At 29.5% G+C, this 20353-nt stretch overlaps 1 protein-coding gene across 1 annotated transcript in view; it reads left to right on the top strand.

Annotated features, from left to right (window-relative positions):
• LOC107441908 (uncharacterized) overlaps positions 1–20353 on the top strand; it is a 195311-nt gene that overhangs the window by 16489 nt on the left and 158469 nt on the right. The window contains exons 6-15 of the mRNA XM_087160784.1: positions 1325–1449; positions 5848–6024; positions 7059–7228; positions 9103–9221; positions 12986–13041; positions 13308–13375; positions 13452–13573; positions 14717–14820; positions 16393–16533; positions 20131–20267. Coding sequence (XP_087016910.1) covers positions 1325–1449; positions 5848–6024; positions 7059–7228; positions 9103–9221; positions 12986–13041; positions 13308–13375; positions 13452–13573; positions 14717–14820; positions 16393–16533; positions 20131–20267 — 1219 coding nt within the window. The remainder of the gene's footprint in view (positions 1–1324; positions 1450–5847; positions 6025–7058; positions 7229–9102; positions 9222–12985; positions 13042–13307; positions 13376–13451; positions 13574–14716; positions 14821–16392; positions 16534–20130; positions 20268–20353) is intronic.

Below are 20353 nucleotides of genomic sequence, written 5' to 3'. Positions count from 1 at the left end.
CGTTGTTTTGTGAACAATGCCGTAATATTCTCCGATTATTCATGTCATATTCTTGTTTTTTGGGCGTATATCGATAAAAAGAAAGAAAGACTCAGATGACACTTTCTCTTTTTCATGAATATTCAACAGTTTAGGTAGATGATGATAATTTACTGTTGGTTGTCTGGATTCCGCATACCGATGATTCTTAAGAGAATATCAATGGCTACTATTTTAGCCCGTAACAGTAGTAACTATTTAATAGTTAAAGTAAAAAAACGAGTTATTAAGGTTACGATGATTTCTTACTATTTATTTGTTATTTATAATCAAAATATCTATATCAAAATAAAAAACTGTGAAAAATAAGCAAACGAATCAAATATACACTAGATTCTTGTGTGTTTGAACAATTGCACGGTAATTTACGCTATGGTATAAGTTCAATAATTTTAGCTCAACTAATACTATGGATAGGGTTCTCTTAATTTTATGGAAATTTAATTTGCTACATTTAATAAATATGAGGTAATATGTATCTTTTGCAAAATTTTACAATATATATATATATATATATATATATATATATATATATATATATATATATATATATATATATATATATATATATATATATATATATATATATATATATATATATATATATATATATATATATATATATATATATATATATATATATATATATATATATATATATATATATATATATATATATATACTCAATATATATAATATCGCTCAAGTTATTTTTTATGAATATTCGAAACTTGTTTCATGAATATTCATCATTATTAAACAAAACTATCTATTGTAACCACTCAACAGTGTGTATTTATTTATTTAAGATGTTATAACATTCATTATATATTATCTATTAATACTTAAAGAATACAGTTATGGCTAGTTTTCGTGTGCAGTAATATCCTAAAAGTATCTCAACGTGATAGTATTTCTATGAAAATTCACTGACATACTGTCTGACAACCACAAGATAAGATCTCACTGAGATTAGGTGTCAGAGAGAACAAGGCCTCCTCTCGTGACTGCAAGACAGTATGTATGCGTTATAAAAATTTAATACAACGTTAACTTTAAAGTTAATATTGAAAAATGATCTTTTGACACACAAGAAAAGCAGTTATGCATAGTTTTCGTGTGTAATAATATCCTGAAAGTGTCACGATGTGATAGCATTACGATGCTAAGTTGCTGCTGTCAATGAGAAATTTAAAAAATTAATCCAACAAATTAAAACATATTAATCTAATTGTAGTTAATTTTATGATTAATATTGAAAAAAATGGTCTTTGTTTTGTTATAGACGATGGATTTCCTGTTCGGAATCTTCTTAAAGATTCTAATCAAACAAGAGAAATTTTACAAAAAATAAATCTAACAGATGAAGAAATAGAAAATATTTTAAATTCGTCAATACAACTTCCACAAGTAAGTTCACATTTAAATATTTTTGATAACTTATTCATCGTGCTATTTTAATTTGCTTCTTTAAATGTATTGAAATTCGGATTCAGTTTCCCAAAGCAGACTTGCCAATTTATTCAGGTAGAAGCCGCACATTTTCCCTAGATTTTAAAGTGAAGGGAAATTTTGCTTTAGTATTTGATTTAAAATACTCAAAGTTAGATGTATAAACACTGATAGCCAAATAGAGATCGCTTATCAAGTTGAATACCACGCTAATTTTATATGACCTGCCCGTCTGACCAAACGGTAAATAACTACAAACTAAATTTGTAAATATTAGACAGATTTTGTTAGTTTTTTAATAGGTTTAACAAGACTTAACTGAAAACAATGGGGAATTGTATAAGCCTGAGAATTGTTTAGAAATAGTAGTGGATAAAAATCTACTAAATTGAATTTATTAACCAAGGCATCACAATTCATAAACTACCACTTGAAAATATTTATTCGCTGTCCGGAGCAAGTTGGGATCTCTATGTATATAAATAAAACTATTTTTGTGTGTTCTATATTGCATTAATTTCTTCAAACCGTTTTAGAAATGATAATAATATGAAAAAAGTAAAAATTTACTGCGAATTACGTGTTTCTAATAATCTTGGCTTCACCGGTCACCGGTGACCCCCGTGGTGCTACGAACAAATTCAGTGCCGATCACCGGTGACCTCATTGGCATTCAACGTGTTAATGTTCTTGTGAAGCTTTATAAATGTTTGCTTATTTAATTGTTACATCACTGCAAACTTTAAGTATTGAGGAAAGCTAGTGATTTCAGTATGGCAAGTCTGCAAAAGCTATTTAGCTCTGATTTTCATTTGAATCATTTACGAAAAACATTATTTGACTATATTTTTTTACAAAAATATATAAATAAATAATTATGTTAAATTAATATATACTTATCACTATTATATAACCTTTTAATAATAAATAAAACATGAAACCGAACAAACAGAGTTTTTGTTCCCATCTACTTCGCTTTTTGAAAAATACTTTATAGAATGGGATGCAATCAGAAACTTAAGCTTTCAGATTTTTAAGTAATTTTTCCTACAATTTAATTGTTTTATCGACACTATTCCATTTTTGGTCTCGTTTCAAAATGTTAATGACTGGTGACTCAAATCATTTCTTCAGTTGCAATTGGAAAAGCTGAATATTCCTATCAAAAATATATTAATAACACAAAATTATACATCATGTGACATATACCTCGCTTTAAAGTAAAATAATTGCAATATTTTTTTTTTTAAATCGGTCGAGAATTGAGCAAATTTCATGCAAACCTGCTACCACATTTTTCATTTGGACATATTTCCATTTACGGCGGAACTCCTGAGGGTCCACCGAAAATATTAAAGTTGCAGTTAAGAGGTATAAAAAGAAAATGGATTTTTACCTTATTTAGCATCCACAATTTTAAACCGATTTATTTCACAAACCGTAGAAAGTTATCCACCCTGTTCCATGGTTAATATAACTTAGCTCCTGAGCATCAGCCGAAAGTATTAAAATTGTAGTTAAGGGTTATAAAGGAAAATGGAATTTTACCTGGTTTAGCTACCACTTAAAATTCAATAATTTTAAACCAATTTATAATCAAGATCAGGAACATTTTATAATAACTTTTTAAAAACAAAAAAAGCATTTTGTGATAAAAATTTAGCTTCCACAGGAATTAATTAAGTGATCACATAGACCAAGATATAATATAACAATTAAAACTAATAACACCAGATAAACAATTTGCAAATTATAATATTGGGACTACTTTTAAATTTTTTAAGCTCCGTGCAAATTTTGTATAATGATTTAAACTAAATATTGTTAAAAAATGCTATTAACCGTTTTCCCGCCAGTTTCGTAATTTTACAGTGATGGGAAAAGTGACTTTACGAAGAATGTAGTAGCAGGTTAGCATATAAACTGTAAAGATATTTTATTCAATTAACAGGGATGTCGGCTGTTTCGCTTTCTTGAAAAGTTTTAATAAATTGGTCACAAATTAAATAGTAACTATTAACCCTTTCGCGCCGACTGTCACAAATACGTGCCAGCATAAAACCGTATCAACCAGGTTAAAAAGATAAAACTGATAATTAAAGTAATTCTTTAGCAGTTTATTTGTAGGCGAAATTATAATTGTTTGATTTATTTAATTCACCGTTACTTTGTTTAAAATAAAACTATTTAGTTATACTTTGAATTAACATTGATTATATATATATGATTAAACTAACAATAATTAAAGTAAAAGCAAAGTAAGTCTGTCAAATCAGAAACGACTACATTTAAGTTACCGTTTTTTATTTAATTACATACTGACTTGGTACGAATGCTTTTCTGAATCACCCGTCCCCAAGGGTTTAAAAGTGCAGATCTGCCAACTACTACTCTTTTATGGAGTGGTAGATATTTAAAAACCAAAGCATTCAGAAATTTTGCCAATATTTAATAGCCTCACTACGAAAGAGCTAAGGCAAAGTGGTGTTGCATACGAATTTTTAAATCATTTATATATAGTGGTGTGGAAAATAAATTTTAATGAATTCAAATAATACAATAAAACCTTAATTTAGCTACCACTAGAATAAATTTTCACAAAGAGCGTAGAAAGTTGGCAGCCCTGAAAGTGTCACCACGAGATAATTGCAATGAAATTGCACTTTATATTGTACTTTGAATTTTTGACAGGTAGCAGTAGAAAAATTAATTAAAATTAAAAATACTAAATCAAGTATAGCTTGCATTTCGTTGTCACTGGAAAATATTATAAATCACAAGATATGCAATTATATGTTATTGATATATTCTGATTGAGAAGAAATATTTAGTTTCTTTAATTGTAGGTGCTGAAAATGAAATATTTGAGCTACCAGTCTGTAACATTTTAAAAAACAGGAACGCGTTCCAAAACTTGCGCTTAAACGATAAAGTTGGACACTGACCGTCTATGCCCACCTGATCACTTTCTGTTTTCAGTGGTTATCATTTTAAGTTAAACTAAAGTGACGTGCCGTAGCCATTGTAAGGAGAAATGGCCAGAGGGTATTAAGTTGAAAGCGTGGGAGGTCTGCACTTAATAAAAACAATGCTTAAAGGAAGATAAGTAGACTAAACGAACCACTTTCCCCATCAAATTCGACACTTCAGACGAAGGTCGAGGTCATTGATCGACTGTAGAAATCTTTTTCTTCGATATCAAGACACAAATAGAGTGAAAAATTAAGAAGGTTACCGAGAGTCTTTAAAAGAGTTTAAAACACGATAGATATTGTTAAAAGTGAGTTACTCACGATATTAAACAATGTATCTTTCTTAAGACCAAAAAAAAAAAAAAAAAGAAAGAAAAAAGAGAGACGTTTGGGACGTAGAATTCAAAATCACGTTATAAAACCAATATTAAAATTTAGTAAATCAATATTAAATAATGCATTATTTTCTTATGAATAATTTAATTTTAAAATAATATAATGACAGTGGGAAAATATTTTTTTTTAACAATGAACTACACACTCTTGTATCTGTGATTTCATATCTGCAATCGATCTCTCTCCAAGCTAAAAATTCATTTTAAATTATATTTTTAGTCTTTTTTTTATATATATATATTTATTTGCTGAATGTACAAGTCTAAAAGCGTTATATATATACATCAGGGGTCGCATAAAAATTACAAGAAACTTTTAAAGGAGTTAGGCCAAATCAGCAGGATTAAAACTAATTAGGAACTCACGCCCGGAAATGTCGTCATACGAAGCTGAGGGCGCTTGCTCTATTATAAACTGTTTTTTCGTATGCTTCTGAAGAGTTGTTGAAAAATCAGCAAACAGTCTGTAGCATCCGAAGCAAAACTATTATTAATTTTGAAATCTCCACACCCGAGGGTCTCCCTGGCCGAGCGGGTAACATAAAGCGGTAACTTAAATGCGGTCATGGCTTATTTGACAGACTTATTTTGCTGCCGCTTTAATCGCATCTCTCATCTATGTTAGTTCAAAGTGTTACCATATAATTTTTATTTAGAGTTGCGGTGAATTATATAAATAGAAATATTATTGCGCTGCCAACAAATAAGCTGCTACCTGTTCTGAACTGGATCATACAATAAAACATAAAATTTGCTACCACAAGTAAATGTTTTCCGCATAAAGTGTAGAAAGTAGGCAGCCATGCATTATCAACACTTTTGAAAAGAGTTCTATATGATAAAAACGACAATAAATTTTGATACAGTTCATAATTCAGTAGAATTGTATATTTATATTTATTATTGAAATTCAAAAAATAATTTTTTTTACATATTTGTAATTTTTAAAGTAACGGTAGAGGTAACGGTAAATAATATTTTCTTTTTAGATTCTAGAACTTTTAAACCAAAATAACTTCTGTGATACAAGCCAAGATTCCGAGTCTTATTCTACAGAACTCTTGACCAAACTTGTGAAGCGGTTATGTAATTTGGACAGCGCTGGCCGTAAGGAGTTTTTTGGTCAACTTAAGAATCAATTGGATGTCAAAAATATTGTTAAAACGGTAAGTTTTCAATTTTATTTTTAACTGAAATTATTCTTTTTATGTTAAGTCATACTTTTAAGTAGATAATTGAGGCTTGACAAATCGCCCTACTTGTTTGAAGGCCATAAAAGCCGGCAAATATTGCCAGTTTACGTACCAGGAATCTTTCATATGAACGTATACAAAAGGTTTTTAAGGGATGCATGTACCAAGTATAGGGCTGGTCAGGCATTGCCGATTCAAAGCCTCCTTAAAGTTCATGACTGTTCATGAACTCGATCTAATTTCAATGGACCATCTCTGGGATTCGAAACAACGATAATTTATAAGTGGTAAAGTAGACATTGATGCGTTTAACTTTTTCAGATTTGATATATATTTCGACTATGCATTTACTGTGCATTTGAAATTGAAATAAAGTGGTAGCTAGATTTTGGAAAATAAACACATTTTGAAATATTCATAAATATTTTCCTCCTTTTATTGTGGTGTGACAACTTCTAAAATGATTTTGGAAAACTAAATTAGAAGCTAACTTTGAAAGTTTTAAGCTGTCTTGACAAAAGTTTGTCATTATTTTTTCCAGGTTGTCAGGGTTCCCGCAATCCTTCAAAAGTTTCAGTAGAGGTAGAAAAATTTAGTTTAATGCTCGCAGATATTTCTTATTTTGATATACTAATTTATCTCTAAGTGGTTTAGAAGTTGGAATTTTCATGCATATTTACTTCCTTCAGAAAACAATTTTTAGTGTTGGTTAAAGAGAAACTAAAATATTGACATTTGTTTCATTTTCGTTATCGCTTTTTAAAACTTTCAAGGCTCGTGGGTAAACTGGTTGTGGACACCTTGTTGAGAGGTGCAATAATGTAAACCTTGGTTTTGAAGAGTGCTAATCAGTTCTTCTGAAGAATTCTTTCAGATTAGTTTAGCGATATCTTAATTAGATCAACTCAATTTAATTCAGACATAGACTTTCAGACAGGACTTTGTCTTAAATAATAATTCATTTAGGAAGAGTAGTCACACGACTGAAATAAGTATGTTTTTTTCAGATGGGTTTAGCAATGTCTGAATTAGGTCGACTCGACATTAGTAAAATCTTAGAAAATATCGGAGGCTTGTTGGTCAGTTTGCAATCATCTAATATTCTTCAAGAAGATGTTCTGAGTACGGTCACCAACCTTTTGGAAGAAATTCAATTCGACCAAATTGATACAGAAGTGTAAGTACTTGATTTTGTTTTAGTTTGCTCATTATTTTAACAATAAAAGAAAACAAAAAATATAATAAAAGAATGTGAAGCTGTCAAGTAAAATCAGATTTCTGACCCCCAAAATATAGAGGGTTGCCGCAATGTGAGAAATCTGGGCCCAAATTTTAACTTTTTGGGTATTTCGCCATATCTCGAGAATCTTTTGAGCGAGTGAAATTTTTGAGCACAATTATAAAATTTGTTCATTCTAAGATAATGCCGAACGTAAGATAACCTTCAATTAAAAATTATTATTTGATTACTTCATTTCATAATATTCGAAAAACGTTTGGAATTGTGAGACATACAATTTTTTACATCAATTTAAAGAATGTAGTTTTACATGGCAAAATAGAAAATTTGAGAGAAATCGGTCAAATAGTTCCTGAGAAATCGAATTTTAAAAAAGCCATTTTTTTAACGCACTGTGCATGAAGATCTTGCATCAAAGAATTAATTTACTACATTATAACTTGATGTATAAATATGCAATATGGTCTAAAATATTTTAATTTCAATCAAAGTTTCAGAGTCTATAAAATTTATAGTAATAACAAAAGTGATATATTCCAAAAATTAAAAGTTTTATTTAAATTGTTTCTATGACTTAAAAGGAAAAATCGTTCTTATTAAACGTATAACAGTAAGTGTCCATAATTCATAAAAATTATTTCTTGGTGCAGAATAAGACGTATAAGTAAATCAATGAAAACAAATAAATTAATGAGTTTTTCAATGAATCTGTGAACCCCAGAAATGAACAAATCAATAAATGAACAAATCAAAATATAAAGTAAATATCGCGCTATAGCAATGACTCAGCAAATCTATGGATTAGTGCAGTGTTTCCCAAACTTATGACTTCTGTGTACCCTTTCTAAATTTTTCGTTACGCTACGTACCACTAACAAAATAATGAATGTATTTTTTTAAAAATATTTTTTTTTCTCTTTTGGTACAAAATTTTGTCAATACTAACCAGCGATCTATATTCTATGTTGGGGATAAAAATTATATTTTATAAAAATAATCAAAATAAGTAGAATTTATTTCAAACTTTTACTATAAAAAAATTGCACAAAAGTTAAAAATCACAACTGGCTCTTGACACCACTAATTAAAACTGTTAACTCTGCAAAAAACAGCCAATAGAAAAATACGCAATTGTAAATTTTCATGGCTAGCTTTGCTTTTAAATTTTTTTTTTTTTTTTTTTTTGAAATTTTAATTTGTTGCAATATATTTCGCATAAGAACACGTACCCCCGCTAAACTATTCCCGTACCCCAGGGGGTACGCGTACCACACTTTGGGAAACACTGGATTAGTGAATCAATGGGTTAAGGTAATCAAATTCATTATTTAATGAATATTCACTATTATCAGGAAATCAGCAAGTGATTTGATGAGTTAGCGAATCAATTAATCAACGAATAAAACATTAATAACTTAGGGCATGTATATTGATTTGATAAATTATGAATGAATGTTTCTAAGAATCAACCTATCAATGAATTAAAAATCATTGAATTATTGAAAAAGTGAATCAGCTTTCAAGAAAATCTATGAATCAGCAAAGCATTGAGTCGCTTAATTAGTAAATCTGTCATCAAACGAATTTACAATCAAAAAAAGAATATTTTTTTAATTTTATATTATTTTTATTATTTAGTTCTTATTCTTGATAATTATTACATATATTAGAGTAATCCGTAGTTGTGTCGTACTAAAAACTGTTTTTAAAAATTTAAGTTTTAGATATTTGTTACAGTTATCAAGGAAACATTAAAAATTGCCATTTCGATATAAATCCGAATTTTGCACTCTTTGATTTTCTCTTTTCAGCTTATCAGATCTCATAAATGATTTGGAGCCCTTATATAAAGATAGTGATTGGTCATCTTTAATATACATTCTAAAAGATTTGGATCTTCCAATGTTCAAAGGAAAAAATATTGAATCAAGTAAATATGACATAGCTGCTTATTCCTATGCCTATTCCTACTGATTTTCCAGAAGATTTTATATTTATAGTTAAAGTTAGAGTTAAACCTACGGATTTGTATTTTAGTTTTCGAACTTTAAACAATTTTAACAACTATAAGTAAACATATATATTGAAATCCATATTATAAATAAATAAAAGCAAATATAGAAATGCATGGTAAACTATTCTCTTTAAATTCTGTGGTATCTATTATTATATGCGATATCTATTAATATATGTAAAATATTTGTATCTATTAATGTATGTAAATAATTTGTATCTATTAATGTTATTTTTCATCATATGTTATTCAATTCATGCACTAAACCTGTGCTTCTGCAAATAACTTTTCATTTTTTATGTTTTACTTTTGTCCTCCCATATTCATTACTCCAAGTCTCGTTTTTATCAACTTCAATATCTACTATATTAAATGAATCGGCGAGAACCTTCAAGCTGGTATAGAGCAACAAGACAAAATCCAATGACCTATTAATAGAGTGTTTATGCTTTGGCAAAGTTTAAAAGTTTTTTTTACATTAAACGCTTTTTTTTCAATTGTTAATTTACCACCACGTAGGAAAATAGTTAGGGAAAAGAGCAAAATTTTTACACTTTTAAGGGAACTAGTTTTCTAGTCAAAATAAGATTTATGCTTTTACGTTTAATTATTTTAATTTTATCTTGATTGCAATATACGAGTTCAAAAAATTCATAGGGAGTGGTACAATCTGTGCACAACTATTTTTTTGAAATTATGAGTGTTGTCAAAGATGCTTGTACTACAAAGGTGCTTATACTCAAATGTTTGTGTACTGCTCAGAGAATTAATAAACTTCTAAATTACCACAGCAAGTCTAAAATTGAAAAACATATGCATTTTTTAAAAAAAATCTATTTTTCTGCCTTTTCAAGAAAAAAAATTGCCTCAAATGTAAGAAACTTACAATATCCTATTTGAAAAACAATTTCTTTATTTTTACACTTCATATGCTTAAACCTTGCCGTATGATAATAGATTTTAGCACCATCGACAAGGAATGGTTAAACCACATAAATTCGCAATAAATTTAAATTATTAATCAACTTTAAATTATTTTTATAAAATCAGTTTTGAAATAACCACGATAAACGAAATGAAAATATTTTTAACTGTTATGAATGCAACAAAATATGTCTATTTTTCAAAATTTAACTGCCGTTCAACACGGTGAATGCCACTCTAATTTTACAAGGCTTGTCCGTCTGGCCAAAGGGTAAATAACTACTAACTAAATTTGCAAATATTAGACATATTTTGCTAGTTTATTTAAAAGGTTTAGAATGAATTTTAGAATGAACTAGGCGTATCTGACATAAGTGGTGAATTTTATAAGTCTACGAATTGTTTAGAAATAGTGGTGGATAAAAATCTACTAAATTGAATTTATTGAACCAAGAATCACAATTAATAAAGTACCACTTGAAAATATTTATTCGCTGTCCGGAGCAAGTTGGTGTCTCTGTGTAAATAAATAACACTATTTTTGTGTGTTTCATATTGCATTAATTTCCTCAAACCATTTTAGTAACAATAATAATATAAAAAAATTAAAAATTCACTCGAATTATGTGTTTCTAATAATCTTGGCTTCGCCGGTCACCGGTGACCCCCGTGGCGCTACGAACAAACTCAGTGCCGGTCGCCGGTGACTCTCCATTGCATTCAACGTGTTAAAACTCTTTAAAAATCTTTTTGTGATGTGTCTGATAGGGGCTGAAGAGGTTAAGAAGTATTTTCAGGAATTTCATGAAAATTTAGTGGAAAATTTTATGCGTCTGTAGAATTATGAACGGAAAATAAAAAAGCGGTGACCAAATCATTCCGTTTATTTTATTTAAAAATGTGATCGAAGGCTCTTGAATAGTTTATTAAACGACTAGTTATTTCTTTAAAGAAAAAGATTAATGTATCAACCAAAATTAATGTATGTTAGAATTAAGGGATATTTCCGTATTGTGATCTGTGGCAGAATTATTGCCACGTCTTGGCAACTTCCGGGCAGCGGCCAGCGAAAAACTAAGAAGAACATCACAGAAAGGGTTGGCTAACATGTAGATGTTAGCCACCCCCTGGGAAACATCTACACTAAAAAAAATTGCAAGTTTAAAATCTAATATGCACCTTAGCAATTGTAGTTGGCGCGACAGATCACGATACGGAAATATCCCCTAGAATTAAGGTGAAAGCATAATAATTCTGTTATATTAGTCATTATTCTATACCACGGATATCACAGGTTACTATAAATGCAAAAAGTGATGAAAACTAAATTTAATTTTATTTATTTATTATATCTTTAATTATTCAACCGTAACTACCACCATGACTTACATTTCAAATTATTATTATGTATAGTAAAATCATTCTCTAACAGTAATAATCTGAAATGATTATGCGTAGGTAAACTTTAAAAGTTGCGAGTATTAATTGCAATAAATAAAATTTTGAAATTTATTATTAACCCTTTGACGGTCAGGGAAATGAGCAGTTTTCGTTTCATTAATTCGCACTGTATTACGTGCAAACTGTAGTCGAAAGTGTCATCTGTTTTCCACCTCCGTTCCTCCGAAAATATCACTCTTCTCTGGCGATGCCAACTGCATATCTGCCAACTCCTCCGGAAGATTTTATTTTCATATTTAAAGTGGTAGCAATACTCAGGTTATTCCAATTAACTTTTCGAATTACAATGATAATTATAAATGAGTTTGACCACCACTACATATAAATAATTACAATAAATATATGAAAGTATAATAATCCTTGCGCAAGCGAATTTCAACGTGATCAAAATATAAATATATTTTTGAGTCAGATTGTTTTTCGTTTATTGTTTTACAACCACTCTGAAAGTTGGCAGGTATGCAACTGCTCCGTCTTCTGGAATTGTTATAATAAAGTGGTAGCAAATTATGCAGTAAATTTTTGTTGGAGAAGGACAGTTACGCCTACTTTCTAGTAGAGTAACCAATAGATTGTTGCTCTAACGTTGCATTTTATATGTTACTTATAGTTTTTGATATATAGTGGTGAAAAAATTACTTAAAAGGAGAAATTCTAAACTGAAAGTAACTTGACAAGTTGGCATCTCTGGATGCGGTAGATAGCTCGCCTCGCGCGCTTGAAAAATTTCTTAAAGTATTCATATTACATAAATAACAGTTTTTACGTACTTTTCGTTTTTAACATAGTCAATGCAGAATAATAAAGGCGAACGAGCTCAGCTCGTCAGCTCGCATTGGGGAAAAATTTCACTACGCGAGTAGTGCTCGTTACTAACCATTACGGTCAAAATCTTGCTCCCGAGCGGAACTCGTTTGCGCGCATCAAGAGGCACGATTCGATTGCGAGCTGAACTCGTTCATAACCGTCAAAGGGTTAAGTAACTTTTTGCATTTATAGTGGCCCGTTGCAATCCTGATAATCTCTACTCTTTATGAAAACTTTTGTTGTTTAAGAAAATATTTCTTCTTATTGGTATAAATAGTATTTATATTTAACACATTAGCTGTATATAAATTATTTAAACGCACATATAGAAGGTCAAAAAACGACACTGTTTTCAAGTTATGATAAAATTTTGTAAAAATTCTATTCTTCTCTCTAATTCTATTATGTTCATATAATATTTTCTGTTCAATTTAATATTTTTTTTGCTGCAGAATTAATTATCTTTTACTAAATTTTAATTATTACAGATAAAAGAATTGGTGATGCTCCTAGTGAAGCCGAAACTCCAGCAGGCGATACAGTTGTAAGTAAAATGATTATTAACTTTATTTATTTTCTTTGATAATAATTTAAAAATTGAATAGAATTTAAAGTTTGAATAGAATTTTTAAAGAGAGGAGATATTTTGTGCCTGGTTAACATTCGATACAATTCAGAAATAATGATTAAACATACGTCAATGATTTCATGAAGAACAAAATAACAATATTTTAGTTATGGCTGTTTTCAAACTGTTAAGTATAAAACTGATAACAACTTTTATGTGATGCTTTTTTGTAAATGTTTCAGGTAGTTTCTTCCAACAATTCTGAAAATACACTAAACTCTCTCCAAGAAAACGATACAACTCCAATATTGTAAGTAATGCTTCAAATCAATTATTTATTCTATCATCAAACTTACCTATTTTTGATTGAAACTTATGTTTTTCAGGAACACAGTCCTGAGTTTAATTGAAACTGGAGTTAATATTTTAAGAATCGTTCCACATAAAACGTCTAGTCAAGCTCATAAGGCGATAAACTACATCAAACTATTAACTGATCTCACAGATGGTGAGTGATTTATTTTTGTGCTTTGGGGACAAGGTTGGTCAACTTTTAAAATTATCTTGTACGACATATAAACTATAATGGTAACCAAGCCGAATGCTTAGTTCAAGAGAATTTGAATTCTTCAACCTCTCCTCTAATCCTAACATTTTAGTTTAAATAATTTATTAATTTATTTTTTCATCGTCTATCTGTTACTCGCAGGGAAGTATTTTTATTTTAACACTATAGGTTTACGAACGTTTCTTATATACCTACCTCTACGAACACGCGTCACTTTGACGCAGGAACGAATACATATAACAGCACTTACAGAGATGTCCACTTGCGCCATGTTTACTCAAAATTTTGTCTAAATTACGATCGCGTTAAATTGACGCATATCCGTAGGGATAGGTATATCACAAAGAGAATTTCAATACTTCAGAATGCTTAAGAAGAGAATGCTTTTGAAGAAAATAAACTTCAATATATATTTACCTCGATCAATGGATAAAAGTCATTACAAGAGATAAAATAAAAATGCAAACGGGTTTTTAAAATTCGAAATGCGTCAAAATGACGCGTCCCGTAAACTTAGTGTTAATTATAGCAATTTTCAAGTTATGTCCGCGATATTGTCAAAGTTCTAAATGTAGTTAATTTTAGCAACAATTTAAGGTCTGTCCAGCAGCCATAAAATACCACAAAACCACCGTAAGTATGAATTCGTGACATTTCAGCATAGTAGGCAGCAGATGTATTAAAATTATTTCCATCTCTGTCGTACTATAAGACAAAAAAAATTTCATTCCAATGCTCTATTACGTGCTGTACTACTTCCTCACGCACCTCTCGAGCCATAACTTGAATTTCATATCATATTATATGTCCTCAAAAAAGGTAAAATTGGTCACCAATAATTGGTATAGCAGTGTACGGTTTATGTTTAAAATTTCTATAGCCATTTTTGAAAGCATCAAGAATAAATCCAAATAATTACTTTGTTAATTAAGTTTGTATTTCCATAAAAATACAAAAGTATTCTAAATAAAATTGGGCTTTTACATATTTTTAAAGAGAAAAAAAGAGAGGGGGGGAACAATTCATTATTGGCAGATCTTAGCTTGACTAATTGCTTTTGATTATGTTATAATTTTTTTCCAGATGTAGAAAATGCATTGAAAAATACAAATTCATCGGAATTCATTGATACTGCTGGAGACTTGCTCGGGGCTTTTTTTCTTACTGTAGTTGATTCGTCAAAATTGGTAAGAAAATTCAGACATAAACTATTTTAAAAAGGTTAACTGAAGTGGTTTTACAGTATTTCGAAAAGAGAACTAAATGTATTAAAAAACTAATCTACTAATAATTTATTATAAAAACAGTCTTACCTTAATAAAAATGCAAATAAATCATACTTAAATAGAATTAAAAAATAAAAAAAGTAAAGAAGGAAAAACAACCCTTTCGGTTCTGTATGATGAATTCTTTGTTTTCTACATTATTAGTTTTCAATGATTTCATATAATTTTAATTGAAAACCAGCCGTTTCGTTTCCATTAAAAAAATATCATCAGCAGAGTGGGTTCTATCTTCCTCATTAGCACATTCGTACTCTAAGATAACTTTTTAAAAACATACATATTGGATATAACAGTCGACATTTTTTAAGATCTCAAAAATAGGCATCTGTTTTCTAGACCTTCGGCATAAATTTGAAGAAACGAAAGTGATTTGGAATATAAAACGTAAAGCTGCCAAAGAAAAATGGAAATAATGGAAAAAAGTTCATCTTCACTCTTGGCTACTGAGATTTGTCTAGTTTTCTTTCTAACCTTTATTTTCCATGGCTGGCAACTTTACGTTTTATATTTCAAATCACTTTGGTTACTTCTCATTCACTCCTTTCAAGTCTTGTGTCTTGAAGTCCTGAGCTGTTTTTGTACGATTGAAACATGCATATCGACTGTTATCACCAATATGTGTATTTTTGATAAAGATTTTTTTAATCTTTCTAATAAAGATTTTTTGGGATTATTTATATTAAAAAACTCGATTTATTTATTTTTGGCACAGCTCAACGTTGCCCAGATAGCATTTAAGACAAAATCACTTTTTACTGGTAAGGAGCCTTGATATTCAAATTTTGATCCATTTTTATATGTTGACAATTTTTTTATTTTTAAAAGAGAGTAAGCATAAAATTATACAAGCAAATATCATTTAAAAATATATATATCACAGAATGTTATGTTTGTAAATTTAGTTCTACATTATATTTCACATCTGTATTAAACTAATAAGAAATTGCCGGAAAAAATTTCAAATTTATTCTAAATCATGTAGGTTATGTGAGCAAGCTATACAGGTCTGTTGCTTAACCAGAAAAGTCCAATAATTGGTAGTAAAAAACTTTCAACCTTTTATTCGGAAGAACTAAACTCTGCATCCGGGACAGAATTAAAGGACCAACTTTACTTATTAGCAGTTATTACATATAAGGGTTAAAAGAATGCTGAGCACAATTAAAATATGAAATTTTTAAAATCCATACTAATAAACATGCATTATAATAATTGCTTCAATTAATTTATTCATTTTTCATTTATCCATTATTAATTTTTCATTTATTCATTATTTATTTATTCATTGTTCATTTATTCATTATTCATTTACATATTTTTAATTTATTCATTATTTATTTATTCATTTATTCGTTCTTCATTTACTATTTTATTCATTATTTATTTATCCATTATTCAATTATTTAATGCTTGTGTAACTTTACAAAAGTAATTATTTTATCAGTTTACTTTTTTTCATTTATTTGTATTTAGTTAAATGGTAACAGCACGGCTAAAGGTTATATAGATTTCTGTAATGTAGATGAATTCCAAAAGAAACTTAATTCTTCAAAAATTCACAATGCCAACCAACTTCAGCACTATGCCTGTAGAATAGCTGAATTAACAGAAAAAGTAAGTACTTGATCTATATTCGTTTTAACTCATTATTCAATTTTTAGTTTTCCTTCCTGATTTCTATCCCGGAGAGTGCCTGATGAAAGAGTTAACAATTTCAAAACAAAATATCGAAACAATTAGCGATAAAAATTCAGTATTATGATGTTGAAAACTAAAGAATTTTATACATAAATTTCATAATTAGTATTTCTTAATTAAAAAAGTTGCCAACGAACTGAATTATCTAAAAGAAGTTGCCAATAGATTAAATTAGTTGAAAAAGTTGCTAACTGTATGAATTAGTGACTAAGTGCTGTTCGTAGGAAATACTCATTCTCCACAACTATTTCCCTTGAGGCCGAGATAGCCTGGCTGGTAGGACACTGGGCCCATGTCCAAGATTCCGTGGGTTCGATCCCCGGCTGCCGAAGACTACCCTTGTAGTAAATGATGACCGATGCACGTTAAATCTGTCGAGTCGCTAATGTTCCCATAACAAATCAATATCTCTGGGGGTACTGCTCCAGGAGTTTCTTTGTCTTCTGGATTGGTTCAAAATTAGAAGACTACGGAGTTGAACATCAGTATCCGTAAACCCAAAAATTGGGTCGGCTACGGATAAAAAACAAAGTTTTAAAAAAAACTGTTTCCCTTACAAAAAATTTATTGTGTTTTTGAGATTTATTTGAGGTTGTTTTCATGAAGTTGAAATAGAGGTGTATTTAGTGAGGTTGAGTTGGGTGCGAAACACAACCTCATATTTCAAAACTTGAGGTGCATTTTCTTACACCAGTTCGACCTTAGGTTGATATTTTACAGCCAAAGATTTTTATTTGACACTTAAAAGAGGTTACAATTAGATAACATCACTTGCTTTGTTTTAGATGTTAAGTGTATATTTTACAACCTAAGGTATTTAATTTCACACTTATAAGAGGTAGTATGCATGCTTTTTTTTAAAATTATGAATTCCTTTTTATGTAATAATATGAACATAAAAAGTGAGAGATACAATTGTATCTCTCACTCAAATATAATTCATAAAAAGTGCAAAAATTGGCAACTATACGTACGCATTTAGAAAATAATTATTCTCATATTCTTTAATGAAAAAGTATTTTAACGTTCTAAAACACAAATTTCTATTTTCAAAATTTGTACGATAGTAATATCTAAATGGAAATTTGATTATAACAAATTCCTTTCAAAATTGATTAATCAAATTCAGCGAAAAACCTAGAGTAATTTAATTGTATCTCGTTTTTCCTCAGAAGATATTTGCTTAATTATGCACTGGTATATTGATTTTTTTCGCCTTTTAGCCTGAAATTTTCTCAAAAATATTTTGAATGAAAACAAAATTTACACACTAACATATAATTTTTAATTATTTTGAATACCGGGTGGTAAAACAATTGATAAATTGACATTAAAAATGAGTTAAGTGCCTACAAAATTCTACTTTATAAAGGGATTATCGAAAGTTTTAATTCCTCATTAGCTAGAATTTAAATTTTCCTTTTTTATGATATGTTTACAGATCCGTTTGGACACATTTTCATACAGATTTATTTCACTTAACACGTTGAATGCCATGTCAATTTTACACGGTTTGCCGTCTGGCCACACTGCAAATAACTACAAACTAAATTTGCAAATATTAGACAAATCTTTCTAATTTTTTAAAAGGTTTTGCATGACATATATATATACTCATACTCATATGTGGTGGTAATCTTAGCATTAGCCCCGGCAGGGGCTCTAACTAATTCATCTGAGTGGGAATAAATAGTAAATCGCCGAAGCGCAAATGAATGGTGAAAGTTGGGGTTCAGTAACATTTACTGAGTGAAAATTAAAATTAAGTAGCGATATTAAACAAACAAATTTAAGAGAGAGAAGAGATTTTTGTGGCAGACTGCCTCGTCTCCCCCAGAGGTATTACTCCCGAGCTTCTCAGGTGCACAGTAGCCACAGAGAAAAGGAAAAATGCATGATAATAAATGCTCAAAAATATATACAAGTATTTACAAAATTGACGGGACAAAACTCCATCGGATAGGAAAAGGGCGGTCGCCGGGCTATATTTTATATTGTCTTTGATTAGCTCGAAATAAAAGTTTTTAAAGTAGTTGCATATATGACAGGAGAGTGCACCTCTGAAGAAACTTGCACATAGTTCAGCTATGTGTTCATCTATTTTGTTGATTTTTAAATCTCTTCTTATATTTTTCATTCTCATGGATCTGGGGGCTCCAGTGATGTATCTGAGAAATTCGTTTTCAGTTCTCTCCAGTTTCTTCTTTTGAGTAGCAATGGTTGTGCTCCATGCCGGGGCTGCGTAGCTGATGATCGGTCGTATGCATTGGAGTATATATTGACATACCCTCCAACTGCTACGGAATTTCCGTAGTTTCAGAAATCTTCTTTTCAGACGGTAGCAAAATTAATGTCTTAATATTTGAAAAAAATTAATTTTAGCGTAACTTGTCCACTATTACTTATGAAAGTGCAGGCCATTTGGCTAGATTCTTAAGTTCTGATAAAAGTTTTATGGGAGATCCATTTGCTTTAAAATTTCTACTTTGGTTCGCTACCACTAGAAAGAATTATTTTCAAAATCTTCATAAGTTAGAGGGTATGTATTGATATAGTGGTGAATAATATAAGCCAGCGAATTGTTTAGAAATAGTGGTGAATAAAAATCTTCTAAATTTAATTTATTAAACCAAGAATCACAATTAATGAACTACCATTTGAAAATATTTATTCGCTGTCCGGAGCAAATTGGCATCGCCGTGCATATAAATAAAACTATTTTCGTGTGTTCTATATTGCATTAATTTCTTCAAATCATTTTGGTAACGATAATAATATTAAAAAAAATTAACAATTTACTCAAGTTATGTATTTCTAATAATCTTGGCTTCGCCGGTCACCGGTGACCCCAGTGGTGCTACAAATAAACTCAGTGTCGGTCAGCGGTGACTTCCATGGCATTCAACGAGTTAAAAAAAACAATCCTTGATGGTAGTCACAATTTTTATAAATACTAAAAGTATGTCTCCTTTATTTACCACCATTTTATTTAGCAAAATGGTAAACCAATCAGTAGCTCTATCTTTGGTGAAACGTACTCCTAAGCTGGAGCTGGTAGCAACTTCAAATATTCTTAATGCTACCAACTTTTAATTCCTCTTTGTTAAAATTAGCTTCTAAAAAAAGGTCTCTTTTTGATGCAAAACGAGTTTTTCACTTCTTTAGAAGAAATGAAAGCAGCTTTTTAAAAGTACGTTTTTTTCCGAATGGATTACATATCGTGATGGTACAAAATTTAAAAGTATGAAGCTCTGGTTACATAAAAGATGACATTACCTTAACTTGTATCCCTTTTATTACGGTCATATTTATAGACCGAAAATTAAAATGTCTTAAAAAAGACTTCTAAGCAGTTTTACTACCAAATTTACATTTCGTAATCTAATGTAGTATTATAAAAAAGGCAACATTAGCTTTTTTGAGAAATAAGTGTATAAGATAAATAAGCTAATTATAATGGATTTTCGATTTTTTTTATTTAATTCTTATTATTTATTTCCTCTTTTATTGCAGATGCTGGACTCAAATAAAAACTCTGACAAAGAAAACCTTCACGTTGTTCATGATAAATTGAAACAAATATTAAGCAAAGAGAAATACATAAGCATTTATCAAAATCTTCAAAAATGGGCAACTGACTCAAACTCAGGGTAAGTAAACATTGGTTAAAGTTTACTATTTTAAAAATCTATTTACTTTCAAAAGCTCACATAAATGTATTTAAAACGGTAGTTCT

The sequence above is a fragment of the Parasteatoda tepidariorum genome, chromosome 4 (genome assembly GCF_982258835.1).
Source record: "Parasteatoda tepidariorum strain Cologne lab strain chromosome 4, Ptep-v5.0, whole genome shotgun sequence".
In the NCBI taxonomy this organism is placed as follows: Eukaryota; Metazoa; Arthropoda; class Arachnida; order Araneae; family Theridiidae; genus Parasteatoda; species Parasteatoda tepidariorum.
This window is presented reverse-complemented; position numbering and strand designations above follow the sequence as displayed.